Here is a 21,318-nt window from a genome sequence, read left to right on the forward strand (position 1 = left end):
AATCTTCCCAGGATGACCCGAGGAGCGCAGCCGCGACTCATTCAAGAGGTCACAAAAGACCCCACAACAGCATCCAAAGAACTGCAGGCCTCACTAGCCTCAGTTAAACCAGCTTGGGTGGTGCAGCAGGACAATGATGCCATTTGATTATTGATCATTTGATTGGTTAAAAAACACGGATTATTGACCATTTGACTGGTAAGGATAGGCTGAACGTTGATGGTCTGATTGATGGTTAAAAACCTGGACTTTGTTTAGCAGGAGTTGAGTGAAGCTGGAGTGAAGAGACAATGAAGACCAGAGGACGTCTGCGGGCAGAGACGGACTGTCACCTTGGATAATTTAAGAGGTATGTGTCCTGACTCACACACACACACACACACACCAACACACACACACCAACACACACACACAGGAGCCAAGGACGGCGTAGACGCCTTGGCTACATTAGCTGGCGTGTGCAAGGCAGTCATTATTAGAATACTTGATGCAGACCTTCATTTAGCGTAATGATCGTGATAATGGAACATTCCAGGGACACATTGTCTCCCGCCTGTCCAACTTTCTTGATCCGATGATGTCGTGTTGCCGTCTAACGACACCATAACGCCCACTTTGGACTAACAAGTAGTCATTTGTCGCTCGTCGTTGGTGTGCAGACGGCGTGTGTATTCCATACAAAGACTTTTATTATGAAGTGATGGCACACACACACACAGATTGATATCAATTAACCTTTCTGTATTTATGAGGTCTCGTCCTTCCTTCTGTTGGCCTGCACATCATAACCCCCCCCCCCCCCCCCCCCCAGTGCCTGCACAGTCTCAGCAAATGAGATAAGAGCACTAATGTGATTGGCTGTGGGGAGTTGGGGGCTGGGGCACAAGACAAGAGAGACGGAGAGACTTTGTAATTTAATAGAAACTCCATCAGGCTAATGGACTGACTGTTGGGCTTCCTGCACGCGCACACGCACGCACACGCGCACGCACACACACACCCACACACACACACAGTAGCGTGGGAACGCATTAGCATGGACACAATGTGCTAACATAAATATACACAAGGTGGGCAACCAAAGACAAAGCAGGAAAGGAAGGAAGGGAGCAAGGAGAAGTGTACAAGGCAGCATAAAGGCATGGCTGTTCAGGTGTGGTCATGTGATGCAGGAGGCGGAGTCTGGAGGATGATGGATGGGTGGTTGCTAATAGCACGGACCCACACACGCACAAACACACGCACACATGCATGTAAAGGTCTTTTATGGGAATATATCGTGTAGGCCACATAGCTAGGAGACCCGAGTTCCATTCCACCTTCGGGCACCCTTACGCTGCTTACTGCACATGTAGTGTACTTTAAGTAAGTACTTAGTGTACACACTGTACACAAAGAGTATTGAGTGTACTTGTGTCCAGAACCCTCTCTGTTTCAGTACTTATTATACACATGAAGTATAAAGTGTACTTACTGTACATGTCATGTACTTACTGTACATGAAGTGCACTTGCCAGTACCTACTGTAGATGTACTTACCATACTCACTGAAGATGTAGAGTACTTTGTAAACCTACTGTACGTATAGTGTACTTACCATACAGACATGTAATAGGTAGTATACTTAATGCACACCTACAGAACGTACCCTGCTTTTTGTAGTTGTAGTACTGAGTATAGTGAGTGTACACGTAGAGTACTGAGTGGACATGTAGAGTACTAAGTGTATTGAGTGGAGATGAAAAGTACTGAGTGTACATTATCGGTAATTAGTGTACAGAGTGTACATATGCAGTGTACTGAGAAGAATATGGATGCTTCCTGACGCAAATAAGTGCAAGTATGTTCCTTCCACATCATGACACAGGAGTTGCAACCAGACAGGAAGTAGGAAGTGGAGGCAGGAAATAGAAAATAGAGAAAGGAAGCGCCCTTGTCGGTGATGACATCATGCCCAGCCTCCAGCACCCTACAGCAGCAGCTAGCATACTTTGTCAATATACACTCCCTGCTTTTAACTCATGGAAAAACACGTCAATAAAATGTATCAAGGGATAAAATGTCACGTATAATTGTGATAATAATTATACCAAATATCTTTGATTGTATATTATGTATTTTTATGTTTATTTTTTATCTTTAATTGTATCGCTATCTTAACAATCTGATGTTACATTACAGTATATCGTTTCAACGAGCGTGACTATTTGTTACGGTCATTGGCTGAGCGATGTTCACGTGGTCCAACAACACGGTGTGTGATTGGTTAAGAGAAATCCAATATGTCCGCCTATTCTATGGCGGCAAAATTTTCGTTGTTTTGACTGACTGTACGACGACCAAGTGACCAAAATAAGTATTCCGCTGTGGCGACTCCGTAATCAGGAAAAAAGCCGAAAGAAACAAAGAAGTACAACGACCAAGTGACGAACGTTTCAAGCATGATTGGGGATGAACCGGCCGGAAGGATTCCATTCTATTCGCTAAAGACGGCTAAAAGTAGAAAAGAGACACATTTGGAAGGTAAGATTTTACTATCAGCTTGTAATATGCTTCATATACGGTAAGATGACACACTTGTGAACTGCTGACTAGTGAATTTATTGTGAAAGTGGAGGTGATTTCGTCTTATTTTACTGGAACTTTGCTGGTGATGACCATATTTGGTTGTGAAATATGAATGTCATAAATCCTAGCTAGAGATTCCTGTAAAACAGCAGAGTACTGCTTCCACATAGAGGATCTTTGACTCGTGGTCTTGCAACACATTGCTGGAAAACAACAGTGCTCCTGTCATATAGAGGATCTATGATTTGCATCTTTACAACAGATTCCTTAAAAACTGCAGTGTGGTCCTGTTAAATACAGGATCTTTGAGTAGTTTTTGCACGTATTCACTTCTACACAGAGAAGTGGTTGAGTGCGAAGCAACAGCGCCTCTGCTGGTGAAAGCCTCCATAGCTTTAAGGTGCAATTGGGTAGCAATGATCATATTTAATTAGCATGGCTAACCTCAACCAAGTACACTGTGGGGTAGTTATTATTATATAATGCTTATTCTCCACCTGCACGAAGGATGAAATATGAGGAATACATACGGCATTTATGATGTATAGATGATATAGTTGCTTCAGATTTGCCATGGAGTGAAAGAATAAAAGCACGAGAATGTCATCAGTCGTGGTAGAAGAAGAGGGAAGTGAAGGCGTGGCCTCCCTTCTCCTCCTCGTGAGGCCCTGGGGAGTCGCAGGGCGTGGACGGGAGCGGCCGGCGTGGTTGGAACGTCTCCCGCTGACCGTCATCCGTCTCCACGCGTGTTCCTGCGCTAAACCCAACATGTGTTTGCCGTTTATTTCCGTCTCTGGCTTCATGTCAGCGCTGAAAGCGACACGTAAAGGTCACGGCTAACAACGTGGAGCGTCTGCTGCTTCACAGCGGAGTGAAGCATCTCGGGACACTGAAACACGGACAGCTTTTGGTCATATTGTCAAATAAAGGATCTTTGACTCAGATTCCTGACCAACAGGAAGACGGAGTGAAGCATTGTGGGACGAGCGGGAACGAGGGATGGCTGTCATGCTGGATTGTGGCGAGCGTCATCGATGGTGCGACCTTGGTCAGAGGTCGGCGATAGCCAGCTGCGGTCCAAATACTCGGGAGGGGCGCGGCCTGGTGAGCCTTAACATGCTCTCCGGACAACTGGCCGCCATCCGGGGAATTCTGCCACACACACTAATGGATTTCCAGCGTCCGTCTCCGTGGCAACCAAACACGAGATGGAATCCTCCCTGACGGCCGCAGCCACCTGTCGCTGGCGCCGTGGCGTTGTTGATGTGCTGGCGTGTAACAAGCCTGCACACGTCAGTCAGAGGAATTCCCACTCACTTACCACTTCTTACTACTCTGCATTATTTACAATGCAAAGGTTCTGCTGACAAATCATGTACTTTCCTTCCTGGGAGGCCCCCCCACCCCACCGCACCCCCCGCCCTGCTGGCACGCCGCCCTCACGCCGCAAAGCCTCCCATAAAAACTGCAGGGAAAGCACCTTGCCTAGAACAGAGCTGCGAGTCCTGCCATTGTGCTTTTCTTATCCTCTTCTCTCTCGCCTCCCAGGGTTCCTGGCAGACCCACCCTCCGCCCCCCCGGTCCCCCCCACCTGCCCCCTCATGCAGCTGCAACAGGAGGCCTCCACAATGCGCCTCTTTCACGCTCACTTGCAAATCCAACAGCGCAGCGCTTAGTGCGCTCCAAAAAAAGATTGTCCGTCTTTCTATTTCCTGGTTCAACGAGGCTGCGTGTCATGTGATGCACTTCCTGCTTTAGGAATCCTAAACCTGATAGGACAATGACGCCTTATTCACGTCCATGTCTTCTCTTCAAGAAATAGTTGCTGACATCTGCAGAATACCCCAACAATCTTCAGTCGCATGATTAAATATTTCCTAGCCCCAAATGCTCAATAAATCCATTTGGAGTATTAATCAGATTAGTTTTGCTTTATTTGTAACTTTATTGTCCTTAACTTCGTCATTGTACAACAGGAACACAACAATCCTTCATTCATGAATCGGATTATCTGCCCTCTGCAGCCCTCTAGCGTCAGCAAGGTGCAGTACAGCTTGAAACATAAGTTTACCTACTAAAATTTGATTGACGTACATTGGATTTATTTTTAGCATCTTTAATGTAGACAATGTATCAGGGCCCCCCCCATCCCTAATTTCTATGTATGCACCCTTTGTGGAAAACGTTTGGACACCTTTGTTCTCTCTAGTCTATCGATCTCATCTTTCATGATGACCAATCAATTGGACGGAATTCTTATGCAATAACCGGAGGGTTCTTGTGCACTAACTAGTGAGGTTTTGTGCACTAACTGGAGGGTTCTTGTGCACTAACTAGTGAGGTTTTGTGCACTAACTGGAGGGTTCTTGTGCACTAACTAGTGAGGTTTTGTGCACTAACTGGAGGGTTCTTGTGCACTACCTGGAGGGTGCTTATGCACCAACCGGAGGGTTCTTGTGCACCAACTAGTGTGGTCTTGTGCACTAACTGAAGGGTTCTTGTGCACCAACTAGTGTGGTCATGTACACTAACTGAAGGATTCTTGTGCACTAACCGGAGGGTTCTTGCGCAGTGGCGTGCAGTGGCGTTAAAAGCATGACGTATACAAAGTGTACAAAGTGTAGAGAGAAGTGTTCAGGAGAAAAGAAGTTGTTAGCAGAAGAAACAGAGACAAGTTGTAGCGTGCTGGTCTGACAACTGGTCTGCTTGATGAGAAGTTGCATGGGTGCCATTTCAGGAAGTTGAATGATGTGAGCAAAGTTGATCATTTATTAGGTCAGGGTGCTGCTGATGTGAACACCTCTAGGCATCTGCTTCACAGTGTCAGTCTTTCCTTGATTCATCAGTCATGTTTTTAGCTGGTGTTCAGTATTGTATAATGTCATCCATGTTTGGTCCAAGTGTGTGGCGGCAGCACTCGCGTTTGCCAAGTATTTACCTTTGGCTCGGGTTGAGAATAAAAAAGCAGCGGATGTGCACGGTATGGAAATATGAAGCGTGTCTTCCTTTGTTGTTGTAAAATAGATATGTGCTTCCATCCTAAAAGACGCCAGGGACGAGACGGTGCGGCACGGCGTCCGTGTAGCGCCGCCAGTCGTTGCCGTACTTGCCGCCGCAGCGGTGCTCGTCGCGCACGCAGCGGTGCACCAGCAGCACGGTCATGTAGATCACGTAGAAGTATGGCAGCAGGTGGCCGAAGCCGCAGGCGGCGCAGTACGCCAGCGAGCCCATCAGGTCGCCCGTGTAGTTGAAGTGGCGCGCCACGCCCCAGAAGCCCGACGTCAGCAGCTTGCTGCGGTGCACGCCGCCGTCGGCCGAGCGGTACGAGCACTCGATGTACGTCGGCTTGCCGCCCCAGATGGTGCAGGCGCCTTCAGTGCGGCGGAACAGGTCCTTCTGGTGGTTGGCGGAGCGGAAGATGTAGTACCCCAGCAGGCCCAGCAGCAGCACCGCCAGGGCGTGAGGCTGGGACAGACTCACCGGGTGGTAGACCAGGTAGAGACCCTGCACGACATCACAGCACGTTAGTCCGGGTCCCAGCAAGGGGGCTTTAGTGCGTGCGTCCGGTGACTGGCCTGTAGCGTGTAGAGGTAGGGCAGCCACACGCAGTCCCCCCAGCCCAGGTACCAGCCAAAGTGGTCGTGGCAGATGTCGATGGTCTTCAGGTACCAGGCTTCGTTCCAGAAGAAATCCAACACATAGATGGCCTGACGGGAAATTTCCAAAATTTCATTTAAATTTCCCAACTTTATTTTCATTTCATTTAATTATTTTTACTATGTTCGTTATTTTTTATACATTTATTTAAGTGGATTGTATATTTTATATTCAGTAAAATTATTTTTGGCACTTATTTAAATCAATTTTATTTTTACTATTTAACAAATGAAAAAACATCAAATGAATTTAAAGTGGGAAAAATCTAGAAATGAAACTGAGCGTGATGAATAAAACGGTGATGAAATATGATGGAATTTGACCTGAAAATGAGTCGGGCCCGTAGTACGAGACCCGTTTTGAGGGCGTTCGCCCGAGCTGACCTGCAGCAGGTTGACGAGGAGCATGGAGTTGCTGACGTGGCCGTAGAGCTGCTGCTGCTTGGCCATGTAGGACAGGTTGATGAGGGTCCACGCCACGATGCCCGGCCGCCCGTTGAAGAAGAGCTTGAAGTCGAACCACTTGCCGATGCGCGGGTTGAACTCGATCCCCATCATGTAGTTGTAGAAGACGTTGCCGGTGAACTTGCTGTACGGAGACACCGTGGGGAATATCGTTTATTCCCGTTTCCCAGGAAGTGGTCCTGGTGTAGCCGTTCAAGCGTGGCCCTCACCAGTCCTGCGGGTTGGTGGGGAACCAGTAGGCTTTGACGAAGGCGAAGGTGGAGACGGCGTAGCCCAGCGCGTTGGCGCACCACATCAGCGGGATCCAGTTGTCGAAGATGATGGTGGGCGAGAACCAGCGGAAGTAGCGGTCGTTGGCCAGCCACAGGAAGTGCGTGAGCAGCCAGCACTGCAGCCCGTTGATCTGGTACTTGTTGATCAGACCTCCAAGGAGACGTACGCTGTCAAGGCCATGCTTCCCTGTTGGGGCCGTGCGGCATTACCTGCGGGGGTTCGCGCTCCCTCCTGGACTCCCCCGACGTAGCCGGGAAGGACTTTGTGCAGGACGTCGGGAAGGCAGGTGTACAACACCACCTGGAAGCAACAACGCCGTCGTCTAGAAACAAAAAGAAGCTACGTGCTGCCTTCAAAGTCGTACCTGGAAGGCCACCCAAACGGCGTAGATCTTGGCAGCCGACCAGGTAAAGAAGGGCACGCGGGCCCAGATGGCGAGCGGGGTGGTCTCTCCGCGGTAGAGCTGGAGGAGCGGCTGGGAGATGGAGCACTGGTACTGGTCACACGCCATGACGAAGAAGAAGACGATGAACGGGGCCAAGCAGAGCAGGGCCACCACCCCGAGCAGGGAGAACCAGTCCACCTCCCTGAGGAACACCGGAGACATCAGTCGACGTGTTCCCGCATCGCCTGGGGGTTGCTATGATGTGCTGTGATGCGCCTCACCGGGCTCTCCCCCACTGCGCCTCCTGCTGCTCCTTATGCGCCCGTCCACCCCCGCCGTTCTGGACACGCCTCCTCGTCACCTCTGTGGACGCTGCGCCGTTCATGTCTGGACCGAGGATGACGATGACATACGGAAAAATGTCATCATTGGAGGACAACTACCACAGTACCGTATCAATGCTAAATATTTACAGGGAAAGTTGTTGTTTATGAGGAAAATAATATTTTAAAGTTCAAATATTAAAGAAAAAAGACTTATGAAAGTCAACTTTTTTTTTATTATTTTTATTTTTTTATATTTTAGTGAATTAGTGAATGATCTTTTAAGTCAATTGAATTTTTTCCATTCATTATTTTTTCACACTTTTTCACTTTTTACTATTAAAAATACACCAAATCTAAAGTAGGAAGTAAATAAAATTAGGTTGGGAAAAAGTTATGGGAATAAAGTTATTCCCAAAATGACTTTATTCCTATAACTTTTTCCCAACCTAAGCTAACTTCCCAAAGCTATATGTTCAGACTAAAGTTCAAAAAATTATATGTAATTATGATTTCTTCAATTTCGAAATTACAATGCGAAAAAAACCCAAAAATGTCAAAGTTGGGATGCACTTTTCCCTCCGTGTTATGGGTGAGTTATCCGGTGTTACGTCATTACTCCTCCGTGGGGAAAGAAAACAACAATAGGTGTTACGTCATTACTCCTCCGTGGGGAAATCGGATCTTTAAACAATCGAAACGTGTTAATTAAAAAGTTTAAAAAGTTCAAAGGCTTCTAGTTAATTTAGTACGACAAATGATGTTGTAAAACCAAAATAACCGACACTCCGGTTGTGTGTGAGTTAGCCATGCTAGCTTGATGTTTACCTGCTCGTGCTGGAGGGTGACTTCCCGAATTGCACTAGATTTTCTACGCCCAAAATGACCTGTGTCGTGTTCCGGGTGTTTTACCTGCTGACTCTAACACCAACCGCTGGACAACCGAGTAGAAAAAGACTTGGCAGGGTTCTGCTCGCTCTCCTCTCCGGAATCTGCTCGTCCTGTCCTCCCGTCACAGCTGGATGCTGCTCACCGTTATGGAACATAGCACCGCCTCTAACAGGAAAGGCCTCATGAGAGCAGCCAATCGGTTTGCCCGAGAGGGAGACTAGGGCGGAACCGAGCTGTGTTCCTGGTCTCTGATTGGCTCACGGTCACTGAAGCCACCGGCGCCTGACAGCTGGGCTTCTTTTGAATGGCTGACTAGACTAGCATACACACCTCAGTGCTAACCTGCTGATAAGTTCCTCTCTGGATGAACAGAGCCCAAAACCAGGCAGATAATCATACACTATTATGTAATCATCTCAATAATTGTCATGAGGCATATGATAGAACAAGTGGACCCCTGGTCCTAAACTTCTAGCCTTGCTACCTTTCCTTCTGGTCTCCTGGAGACAGGATGTCTACTTCCTCCTCTGCATCATACCAACCAGATCCCAGCATTCCCGACTTCCCAAGGTCCCTACTCTCGGTTCTAGTACACAACACATCCCAACAATCTTAAAGCTCGTCTGACCTAAAATGTACAAATATATATTCAAGATGAAAACGTTAATGAAACTGTGAGGAAGGCTGTTTCAAGCTCAATCCGCTAGAGGGCGATGCTGAGCCGTGATAGACGAAGTTGGACCCGACTTGTTGGAGTCTATTCAAGAGAATCGAAATGTATTGAAATAGGGTTTGAAAAATTACACATAATAGTATTGTTTTACAGTAATATTAATAATGATAAATATAATAATAATAAATGTATTTAAAATGTTAAATAAGAGAGCGTGTACCTCACGCTAACCACTTGGCCGATATGCAGCCCCAAAAATATATTTAAAGAAGTAAACCAACTGAAATCTCGACTAAAATTGCCAATAATAAATGTATAATACAGCTACATAAAATGAATAATAATACAATTACAATATTTCAACAATAAAAAGGAATAAGTTGATTAGCATTACCATGGGCCATGTCACTTGCCTTGGCGGGCCGACCTTAGGTACCTGTGATGGGGTCAGGGGGGTCCAGTGGCATGAAAGGCCCTGATCATTGTCCAGATGTTCCATTCTAGATGCCTGGTTGTTGGGATCAGCCATTCCGGGTAACTATATCCTACAGCAGACCAACACAGGGATAGATGGGAAGGGGAATGACCTTCGTAGGATTTAGGATGTTGTCAGGTTAGATGGTTTCCCAGCATGGACAGACCCCTTGAAATCTCACCACAGATTTCCAAGCATATTTTGGTCTGGGGACCATTTGGTGGCCATTCCAGAACGTTGTACTTGTTCCTCTTAGTAGAATCGGAGCAGTGTTTAGGATCATTGTCTTGGTGGAAGTCAACTTCCAACTGTTGGCAAGAACCCGCTGGTACTGCCTTGAATCCATGCCACCTTCACCTCGAAGATGTCCCGTACCAGCGACCGTTCCGCTTCCATCATGCGGCATTCTTGGGAAGCAAATGGCCGCCATCTTTGTCACCCCTCCGCTTCCTCATCCCGTCTCCCCGAATTCTCTCTCCATTCCCACGTCTCCTCCCCCTCCTCCAGATGCCTTGTTGCTACGCCGTCTGCAGACCGTGGGATGCTGCGCTGCTCGGTATCTGGGCCACACGCTACACACGCGGTACACACGCGGTACACACGCGGTACACACGCGGTACACACACACACACACCGCGAGCGTGATGCTGCACTGTACATAACCTATAACCCATTTTCCCAAATAGTTGGTGTTTGATTTCCCACCTAGAGCATTTCCTCCTCGTGACTCGTTGATGTAGCGGCATTGGAAGGGAGACACACGAATGAAGAAAAGGTCAGGTTCCATAAAAGACGTACAAGATGGAAACATTTGGTCCCATAAAAGACGTACAAGATGGAAACATTTGCTAAGGACTTTTTTTTGTCAAATTGTATTTTTAGAATGTGCTAATAAAGAAACAGCCAGGGGCCTCAAACGGCCCCCGGGGCCACACTTTGGACCCCCCTGGGTGATACGGTACCTCCTGGGATACGAGGGAAGGCATCAACCAATCAAACGTTGAGATTTCTCACTGACAGAAAGAATATTTGTAGCGGTGTTCGGCTGGCGTGTGACAAAGAATGTCGAAATATGATTGTGACAATGAAGGCGGGGGGGGGGGCTCTTCCCCTAATCAGCTCCCCTGGGATACGTGAAATATTCCCCTTTACTTGAAGCGTTTTTATGCTAAGACGACATGGCTCTTCAATAATTTACTGGCCATGAATATTGATGCCCCCCCCCCTCCATGGTAAAGAAACAGCATCACTACATCATCCTCCCCCAGTAAGGATCCACTGGCTGGGAATGACACGTTCAAGGAACAAATGCAGCGTGGGAAAGTGTGGGATGATGACAGCTAAATGTTCAAAAAGTGGCCTTGACCCCGCAAGTGCGTTTCCTGCTTGGGGGGGGGGTAAATAAACATCTTTAATCTGTGCATAGATTCATGGAAACATGCCTGTGGGTCACGTGTTATGTAACCATGACAACACAAGCATGCCTCTCTCTGGTCAACTTAGCCTTCATAAACTCTAATTTATATCTTCTATTGGTAATAGGTGTGGAAAGGTGACTATAGGGGTGCTGTTTCATGTCTACAGGGCTCTAATCTTCAAAATGTATTTAGATGGTTGTACACAGGTTTGATATGCCCAATAGACCACTTCCTATTAGACCACGCCCTCTGCTGGAGTGATAGCGGCAGGGCTCTCAGCCTGCAGCTAGCGCCATCAAAACACTTTCTATTGAAGTTGGCATGAAGAACCTCTGCGTGCACGCAAGCGTACGCTAATGTTCGATGTCAAAATACTTGCTGCCATCTTCCTGGGGTGAAAGTGATCAGCTTCCAATGTTTGCAAACGTCTCGCTAACCACGCCTGAGTGTGTGAGTGTGTGTGTGTGTGTGTTTGCTCCAGGAAGTGGGGCAGAACTGATTTGTTGCTGATGGCTGTAGGCGAGCACAGACCTACATTCTGCTCTTCCATACACACCAGGACAGTGTGTATGGAGGGGGGGGGTGCCCCCCAATGCCTAACCTCTTATTAGCAGACGCTGGCTTGCCCCAACCCCCCACCCACCCTGCTGCTTTGTCACTTTTTACATGCTGACTCGGCACACAGACAGGAAGTCCCGCTGCTGAGAGGAAAAACTTGGAATTGTGCAAGAATAAAATGAAAATATGATCAGGAAAACGTTAGCGTTGTCGTTTGGCATAGATAATATGCAAATATTATGGGGAACAAAACTGTCATTTTGCCAGAATAAAGTGGCACTACTATGGGGAAAATATAGTTTTGCAGAAATAAAATTTTAACATTCTGACAAATGTAATATCATTTTGCTAAAGTAAAATGGCAATATTGTAAGAAAAAAGTTGTAATTGGCATAAATAATATGGAGATATCACTAGAAAAATGTTTTTATTTTTATAAATAAAATGGCAATATTAGGTAATATTAGGTAATATAGTCATTTTTCAAAATAAAATGGAAATATTCTAAGAAAAAACAGCTGTAATTTTGCAAGAATAAAATCAATATAATATAGAAAAAAATTCATTCTGTATAAATAATATGGCAACATAATTGGAAATTTAAATTTTTCATAAATATTGCGCAATATTGTGAGGAGGCTGTAGGAACAGACCCCCCACACCCCACCCCCCGTAGAGAAATGGTCTGTGCCACGGTTGAAGTGCTCACATCTGCTTTCTACAAGGAAACGTGCTAGCTTGACTTCCTCTTTGAAGGAACACTTCCTTCTTCACTTTCAGCTCAGCTGACTCGGAAGGAGTCGGAAGGGCTCGGAAGGACCCGAATGATGTAACAGTCACTAATTGATTGTTACTTTAGGTCAGACTTCCATGGCCAGGAAGAAGATGTCCCCCAAAAGCAAACAAGTGAGAGTTGGTGCTGATGAAGGAATAACTTGAGCATCTTCACCGCAACAAAAAAAAAAGCCAAGGAAGAAGCAAAGCGAAGGAATGATCCACGTGGTGACGTCATACGCGATGTTAACCCAACGCCACGGTGTGTGTGCGTGCTGCGCGTGCAACCAATCACAGTCCTCCTGAGCGCACACGCCGGCTGCACCAAAATGCGCGTGCGCGTCCCGGTACCGTGTGAAGAGCGGCGGAGAGAAGCAGCAGTCGTCACGTCGCAACACGGAGAGACGGGGCTATCTTCCTCCTCCTCCTCTTCCTCCTCTTCCTCCTCCTCTCGTGCCGCCGCTGCCTGCTTTTCCCGGGAGAAACGGGAGAGAGAGAGAGAGAGAGAGCGAGAGAGAGAGAGAGAGAGGACCGTTGTGGAAATACATTTTTATTTCTTTTCTTTCTTCTTCTTCTTCTTCTTTTCCGGATGGTGGACTTGGCCAACATGGAGACTGTGGAGAAGGAGTGCGGGGCTCTGGGGGGGCTTTTCCAGGCCATTGTCAACGACATGAAGGTAGGTGAACGAGTGTGTGTGTGGGTGCGTGTACCCTCTCCTCCCCTCCCCCCATCCTAAACTAAATGTAATTCCATTTAAAGTAATGAGAAGAGGGACGGTAATCGCCCCCCCACCCCACCCCACCCCCCATCATTACAATACTGTAACCTCCATGTCTGTCTGCTTCCATTATCGGACAAAGCCTTCGTGTACGTTTGCGTCACATTCCGCTACACGCACCGCCTGTGCACCTGTGCGCGGATACAAGGGGTGGTGGGGAGGGGGGGTCAGCTATGCTTCGACCTCCTCGCGTGTCAGTTGGTGCGCGTGCACGCCGCCCAAAACGTGACGCCATCTTTATTCCCTCCTTCCCTTCCCTCCTTCATTTATGGCCTTTTCATCGTTGCTTTGTGCTCATTGATTTCCTGTCTGGATCTTCTGATGTGACGGCGTGAGAAGCCCTGCAGCCGTCAGACCCCCCCCCCCCAACCCCAGCAGTAACATCTATGTATGATCTATTGTTTGTGTCTCCTGCAGCATGGTCTTTGTGTGTGCTCCTCCATGTTCACAGCATCCCATCAGCGTCATGGCGACGTGTCTGGTACACCCGCTCAATACACCGCCAATGGAAATAGTCTGGTCCAGGGTCAAACCGTGGCCGCTGTGGTAGCTTCATCAGCCTAAAGCCGACATGGAGCTACTTCCTGTCCTGGATCACATGATCTCCAGGCACGATAGGATGCCGTCCTTCAACGCAACATGTTCGGCAATATCGGGAAACGCGTCCAAATATTTATCATCTTCACACACTTCCTAGGAAGGGAAGTCCCTGCTTTGTCCTTCACGGAAGGGTTGCCTAGCAACATCATCCACAGCCGTGACACAGCAACTGTGAAAATCATCAAAATGTATTAGAATGTAAAAAACATAACCCCATAATATTACAAGAAGAAATGATGGTAAACTTAGGAGGATAAAGTTGCAATATTATGAAAAAAAACTCATCATTTAGCAAAAAATAAAGGTAAATAATAATAATGCTGCAAAAGACAACATTGTAAAAGACGTAATCCAAAACAATCCCAAATATAATCCAAACACATCCTACCTCACAGCTTGGAATTTTACAAGAATAAACCGGCAATATTTTCAGGATATTTTCCACAAATACAGGGACAATAGTATCGGTAAAAATATTGCAATTTTTCAAAAACAAAATGTTGATGTTATGAGGGGAAAACAATATTTTTTCAAGAAAATTGTTAATGTTCAAATGGCAATATGATGAAGAAGAAAAAAATTCCCAACAAAATTTCAACATTATGAAGAAAAACAGCAATTTTAGTATTATGAGAAATAACGAGGCAAGAAATTGTAATCTAAATAAAACCTTACTCGGGCTGTAATTCAGCACAAATAAGAAGGTGATATTATGAGACGAGGTGGTACTTTTACAAGAGTACATTGATGAGAGAAAGATGAAATGGTTGCCATAACAACGATGCTGTGGCCTGCCAGAAGCCTGCCAGTGTTGCTTTGGAGGTTTGTGTAATATATCATCATCACACTTCCTATAAACACCCCCATCACGCCCCATCCTCCCTTCCCCTTTGCCGTCCACGCTGTGTGTGTGTGTGTGTGTGTGGGGGTGTGTGTGTGTGTGTGTGTGCGTGTGCGTGTGTGTGTGAAACATGCTAAGTAGTTGCTTTCTTTTGTGCTGTGTAGACATGAACACACACCCCTGGAAAGCTTCCACATGCTTGTAAATCTTCGTCCTGTGTGTGTGGGGGTTGGGGGGGGGCACGCCGGCAGACATACACTGTGTGGTTGTAAACACACACAAAGGTCACACAGGGGTCGCGGTGGTGGTCAGCGGCGGGATGGAAGACGTGAAGCAGGTTTCTTCCTGTCAAATGATAACTTTGCTCTTCTTCGTTGTCGTCTTTTCTTCTCACCGATGGCATGTGCTGGCCCAGTTGCCATGGCAACACGTAACCAGTCTCCATGGAAGTGAAAGTAATGGTGGTTGATTGGTTCCAGATAAGGGACAGAGGAGGATTCCTTCCTGAGACCTGGAACAGTTTAGTTTAGTTGGGACTCTATCGGCTGCTGCGTGTGGATTTGCCGTGGACATTTCCTTCCCTCCTTCACTCCTTCCCTCCTTCCTTCCTTCCTTCCTTCCTTCCTTCCTTCCTGCTTGTTGCATCTTGGCAAGCGGTTAGCTGGGCTCTATCAGCCGTTCTTTGGATTCCTGGGGCAGTGCCACATGCTATCATAGCAGAACAAGACAATTAGAGCCCTCCGCACGCCAAATAGCACCCCTATGGTCACCTTTACACTGCTATTACGCAATATAGTAGACATAAAAAAAGACATAGAAAACCCATTCAGCACCTTTTAATTACAATACAGTTTTTAACTTGATTAGAGCCCTCTAAACATGAAATAACAGCCCTATAGTCACCTACTAATGGAATCTAACGTGGCTAGAATGCTGACTAGAATCGGGGAGGAGCCAACCCGGTCCTTCCAAATCCCGCTCCCACGGAACATGATGGAGGAGCTCAGAGCAGTTTGGATGTTTCTCCCGTCCTTCGGCTTTGACAGAGGAGCTTTATTTTGGCGGGACAAAAGCTCAGCCAGAGAGGGGATAACCAGGAAGCTGACACAATCGGAGGACGTGTGAAGGATCATCTCCCTCTCTCCAGCTCATTAAAATCTCGGACTCGCTGAAGTCCCGGAGCTCGTTAAGTGACGCTGAATGGGGGGGTGGCGGAGGCGGCTGGGAGGCGGCCAAGATGGCCTCCCTGCTTTTGTGAGGCCTGTCAGAGCCTTCTCATCATTTGGAATCATACGCAATCAATATTCCTCTTCTTCGTCTGCCCGAGACCATGTGATGCTAACATCATGCTAGGTTAGCATCTTTGCTGAAGGAACAAACAAGACGATGACAGGAAGTACTCGAGAACCGCTGCCCCAACCGAACCCTCTAATCCCATAACCACCCGAGCCTCCCAGTCCCCTAAACCCCCTAATCCTAAACCCTAAGTCCTCTAACCTGAACCCCCTACTATTGTGTGTTGGTGAGTGAGGACCAAAGGTATCACCAAAACTAAGCAGGTGGATTGAGGACCACCTTGAAGGATGCCGTGACCCCGGGATCACACTGAATCCTGATCCAGCCCGGCTCACCATAGTGCCACTCCCAGTGGGAGCAGTGGGAGCACTGGGAGCTCCCCTCCTGAGGAGGAAACCCAAAGCGAGTCTGCAAGAAAAGTCGGACCCCTGAGGGTTTCTTCTTCTGCCGTACGGCCGCCGGAGACGGGTTCCATGGAGCCTGGGGTTAGCGTTGTCGACCGTTAGAGAACAGGAATAAGATCCGTGGTCTTCCGGAGTGGGAAGCACGTCAGGAACACCAAGGCCTCTCCCGTCAAGGTGTGACTCGGCTCCAGGCGACCATGAAGACCAGAACGAGGCTAATCCCTCCGTCGCTCCTGCTGGATTTCCTCTGTTTTGCTGAGCGGCTGCGGGAGGAACAAAGGGAACAAAAGAGCCGGAGGAGACACTAAGCTCCTCATCCATGGAGCACTGGGAACACTGGCTGGACTGGGAGCCACCAGAAAGGATCAGGACTTTAGTGGACTGGTTTCAGCTGTTCTTATCAGCACGCTGTTTGCTGCTTATTGGCCCCAAAATATGAATATTAAAGCAAATGTTTCAATCTTACTTTCCACCTAGATGGAGTACTAAGTACTATTATTAGTATTATTATTAGTATACTAGTATTAGTACTACTGTAGTACTATTCTACACTGGGTGTCCGTCTTTGCTTGCTGAGACCAGCACCAGACTTGATCGCCAGAACAACAGGCTTTTATTGCAGGTGTACATGACCTCAATAACTGGGATAAAAATTCTAAAAACTCAACTCTGAACCCCCCCCAAACCTATGTCACTTCCTGTCCTTCCCCCTCACTTCCTGTCCACATGTCCGGAAGACATTGCAACACACCCGAGCTCAAGTCGTTTGTGTCTTATATTCTCTTATGTCCACTATGTTGGGTGATGGTGACTATAGGGTTGTTATTTCATGTCCAGTGGGCTCTAATGCTAAAACGGTGCTAAACAGGTTATCTATGCTCTAACTACCAAAATATTTAGAATATTGTTTTGCAGAAATTCCCTTTTAAGCGCCTAAAGGAGGAACGTTGAAGGATTTCATGAACGGAATTCTTCCAGGACTGTAGGTTTGAGTCCTGTGCCCTGTGACCTTGCCAGCCATAATCATCTGTCTGAGTGAGGGGGGGTCAGGACAGCACCCCAACCCCAACCCATGGCAAACATCGTGAGGCCCAATCGTAGAGTCTATGGATTTCGTGGCCTTCTGAACGCCAGAGAAGCGAAAGGAGGGAGCGGAATGATAAACAGGAAGTAACCAAAGAGGCCGTGAGAGGGAAAGGGCGGCAGGAAGGGAGGATACGCTCATCTCCTCCTGAAGGGGACAGAGTGTCAAAGGTGCCCCCCCCTCCCCCCGCCATGTTGCCTGTGCTGTTACCTCGGGACAAATACGCCAAGGTTTAAGTTGCATCATCACACCTCGCCTGGCAAAGCTGTGTGCGACACAGGAAGTGATGATGTAACGTCATGGCGTGCAAGCGTGGCAGGCTCATGCACGGCCTGCGTGACACGGACAGTGGCCGTGCGCACTCTGAGCGCCATGCTAACACGACGCTGTTAACACGGTCGCCCCACACCGGATGCTACGCCGAGAGAGTTGGCAAATATGCTAATGAGGCGCAGGGCGGGGTCACTGCACGTTATCTCTTCCCTAAGACGCATGGGGCACTTCAAACAGCCCTGGGAGGGGGGGCGGGGGCGCGTGTGTGTGGTACCAAGGGGGAAACGATGCTACATCAAAGACGATCAAAGCGTCGCGCATCACATCACCACAGGAAGCCCCGCCCCCGGCACGCGCACATACTGTATTTCCCCTCCTTTATTTTGACGGGTCAGGTGTTTTATGAGGGTGAAAGGTCAACGTGGATCAAGTGTAATGTCATCTGGGCTGCAGCTGGGGGGGTGAGATAGCAGCAGAGGGGGGAGGAATTTCATTAGCAACGACGCTTTGATGCTACGTGTGTGTGTGTGTGTGTGTGTGTGTGTGTGTGAGTGTGTAGATTAGGAAGGCGCATGAGGAGCTGAGGATTCTGTTATGGGGGGGTGAAGGAGACACGGTGGGGGTGCAAGCAAGCGCGGTACAAAGATGTCGCAGCGTGCCGATGCCACGTTAGAACCTCGTCTAGCAAAGTAGCGAGATGGCGGGGTCGAAGGTCATGGCAGCCTTTGATGATAGATGCACTCGCTAACACGCTCACCTAAGCGTGCTAATGCTGATTAAACATAAAATATTATTATGGTATGTATGCTAAATCAGCAAATTAGTGTATTTAGCTTTTAGTAAGACCTAGCTTAAATGCTAATGTGTCCAACAGCACGAGTTAGCACTTTAGCATCGCATTCATTGTATGCGCTTTGACACGTACACGGTTCCAGATGTCATATATGACGTACAACAACAGAACATAACGCATAGCTAGCTTTATGTAGCATAGCTATGTGAGGCTAAAGTGCTAACATTACATTTGAAAAGCAGCACAATGCTCAGTGTTCCCATGCCTGTAGCTGACTTTTTAAGACGTGTAGCGAAGCCTGCCTCATGCCATTTACGGCTAAACATACCTCTGCTCAACTCCAATTTCAAAACCGCTGAAGTTACCCAATTTGGGATTCAGCCTCGTGGTTTGCCCCTCCAACGCTAGCATAGCTGTGTGAGCTAAAGTGCTAACATGACATTTTAACATCGTGGAAGGTTAGCATATTTGCGGAAGAAAACCAATATGATCAAACTTGCAGTTCTTGTGTCTGTAGCTGACTGATTTTAAGATGTGTAGCGAAGCCTGCTGCTTTCCCTAAGCTGTCCTCAATCAAGTGGTGGGCGTATGCCGGCTAATGGTGATGGTTTATCGTGGTTTATGGTTTATGAAGATGACTTGTGGGGGAGAAAGATGTGATGGTCACATTGGTCCATTTGTGTGTTCCCAGTGCTCCTATCCCGTATGGGAGGACTTCAGCGCCAAGGCCACTAAGCTCCATTCCCAGCTGAGGTGAGTCCGCCCGTGCTTCTCACCGTGCATGGAAAGTTTTATGCTAATTCTGTACTGTCACGGTCTCTGTAGGACCACGGTTCTGGCAGCCGTGGCCTTCCTGGACGCCTTCCAGAAGGTTGCAGACATGGCGACCAACACCAGAGGTAGGACCACAACCCGCCTGTTGTTACCTATTGCTGCTTTAATCCTGAAAATGCTGACTAGAGCGTCTCCACTGATGGCATGTTAAAGAAATACGCCCACCAGCGGGGGGAGGAGCTTGTTAAAGAGGGGCGTGGTCTTTCAAAGTCATCATCTTGCTAGTTAGCTGTTGGTGTGAAAGTGGTGCATGCCATGCGCGTCGTCCTTTACCATCCACGCATCAGCGCTAGTAATGCTGACTGGGCAGTCGGCTCCTCGCCGCCATGACAACATTGGTTCTGTTGCCGCCGTGTTGTAGCAACGTGTGCCGGGGACATCCACCCCGGCCCATCCGGGGCCTTGTCCGTGTTTCCACAGAGTGACGGGTGTTTGTGGTTTCCGAAGCGATGGCGTGAAAGAAGAGCCGATTGATTTGGCGAACATAACGAGCCACAGACGACTCGTGTGCACCAATGACAGGCCGACAGTGGCGGATTGTTCCTAGCGACACACGCACACAAAGAGGCACGCATCCTTTGCGCGTGTGTGTGTGTGTGTGTGCGTGTGTGACATGGACTATCCTCAGCCAACCCAAGCCACAGGGTCACATGTGCAAGGGCGGTTGCCAGGCAACAAGTCGAGAGGCAATGGGAGAAAAATAGCCGCGGTGCTGCGAGCGGAGGGGAACTGTCCTCATGGCAGACGAGCCCTCACCAAAGATGTCTGACGCTTCCCGGCCGAGCACGGAGGCGCTTCCATGCTGATGTAAACATCGGGAACATCGGGAAGCTAAAGAACCGCCTCAGCCTTTCAGTAGTTGGAATGCTAACTGTTAGCGTGAGAGCATTTCATGGCTTTTACTCAAGTCAAAATGCAAATGTAAACACGGCATGATGTTGGGACGCTATTGAACCACCTCAGCATTTTCAATAGTTAGCATGCTAACTGTTAGCGTTGTAGCTATTTTACTCACGTCAAAAATGCAAATATTAACATGGCATGACATAGGTACGCTATAGAATCACTTTTTCAGCACTTAGCATGCCAACTGCTACTTAGCATGCCGACTGTTACCTAGCATGCCAATGTGGCATGATGTCAGGACACTATGGAATATTCATATATGTACATGGCGTGATGTTGGGATGTGATTGAACCACTTCCGAACTTTTAGCAGTTAGCATGCCAACTGTTAGCATGATAGCATGTTACTGATTTTACTCAAGTCAAAATGCAAATATAAACATGGCATGATTTCGGGACACTACAGAACCGCCTCAGAACATTTAGTAGTTAGCATGCTAGCTGTTAGCATTATACCATTTTAGCTATTTTACTAAATTTGAACATTTGAAATTATTTTCTTATTGTGTTCATTGGAGGGAAAATGGAGGCCTGGGAGGGGTCGTGGGTGTGACCTCTAAGAATTAGCTACAGTGACATTGATCCGCATTTGAACGTGGTCTGATTCCTTTGCAACTTGATAGTCCATGGGGTTGTTTCTATTTGTATGTTCTGGAAGGCCACAACAACACGATGTCCATGAGAGCCCCCCCGCGCACCCCCCCCCCCCCCCCGCCCCCCCTCCCTCCCAGCTTTGTTGGGTCCACTCGCTCTGTCCTCCCAACATCAAACTCTCCATCATGCCTTCCCTGCATCCTTCTCTGGAAGGACACTTCCTTGTGTCACAATCCTGCATTGTCCCGGAGGTCGGCTACACAAGACGCGCTCTGTTGCACACACACGCACACACACACACACACACACTGGTTCAGTGAGCATGGGAAAGCTCAGTGAGTTTTTCTGCTCCAGGGCCAACTTGTGTTTAATGAGACGAGAGGCTGACCATTGCTGTGCATCAGCGTGTGTGTGTGTGTGTGTGTGTGTGTGTTTGTGTAGCTTTCATGCTAATGA

General features: G+C 47.8%; 2 protein-coding genes across 5 annotated transcripts in view; one reads left to right on the forward strand and one right to left on the reverse strand.

Annotated features, from left to right (window-relative positions):
- Positions 1 to 5,346: 5,346 nt before the first annotated feature.
- On the reverse strand, positions 5,347 to 8,746 carry dhcr7 (7-dehydrocholesterol reductase). 2 transcript variants are annotated; one of them, XM_058076783.2, is made up of 8 exons: positions 8,583 to 8,746; positions 7,629 to 7,734; positions 7,327 to 7,549; positions 7,172 to 7,262; positions 6,899 to 7,112; positions 6,609 to 6,813; positions 6,144 to 6,275; positions 5,347 to 6,072 (listed from the first exon to the last, which is right to left on the reverse strand). In XM_058076783.2, exons 2-8 carry the CDS (start codon positions 7,730 to 7,732, stop codon positions 5,608 to 5,610), a joined length of 1,434 nt encoding a protein of 477 aa, XP_057932766.2. In that variant the 5' UTR covers positions 7,733 to 7,734; positions 8,583 to 8,746; the 3' UTR covers positions 5,347 to 5,607. The 2 variants fall into 2 exon arrangements, with proteins under 2 accessions (XP_057932766.2, XP_057932765.2); XM_058076782.2 differs by having other exon boundaries at positions 8,499 to 8,703.
- A 3,939-nt stretch (positions 8,747 to 12,685) lies between these two features.
- Positions 12,686 to 21,318, forward strand: part of LOC131131825 (protein MTSS 2-like) — a 20,636-nt gene continuing 12,003 nt past the window's right edge. Inside the window, exons 1-3 of one of the 3 annotated variants that reach the window (XM_078793548.1) lie at positions 12,686 to 13,135; positions 19,220 to 19,281; positions 19,354 to 19,427. In XM_078793548.1, the coding sequence (XP_078649674.1) occupies positions 13,049 to 13,135; positions 19,220 to 19,281; positions 19,354 to 19,427 (223 nt within the window). In that variant the 5' untranslated portion in view covers positions 12,686 to 13,048. The remainder of the gene's footprint in view (positions 13,136 to 19,219; positions 19,282 to 19,353; positions 19,428 to 21,318) is intronic. The other 2 variants (XM_058076756.2, XM_058076757.2) reach the window with 2 other exon arrangements.

This window comes from Doryrhamphus excisus, linkage group LG1 (genome assembly GCF_037039965.1).
Source record: "Doryrhamphus excisus strain RoL-2023G ecotype Guam linkage group LG1, RoL_Dexc_Guam_v1.1, whole genome shotgun sequence".
Classification (NCBI taxonomy): Eukaryota; Metazoa; Chordata; class Actinopteri; order Syngnathiformes; family Syngnathidae; genus Doryrhamphus; species Doryrhamphus excisus.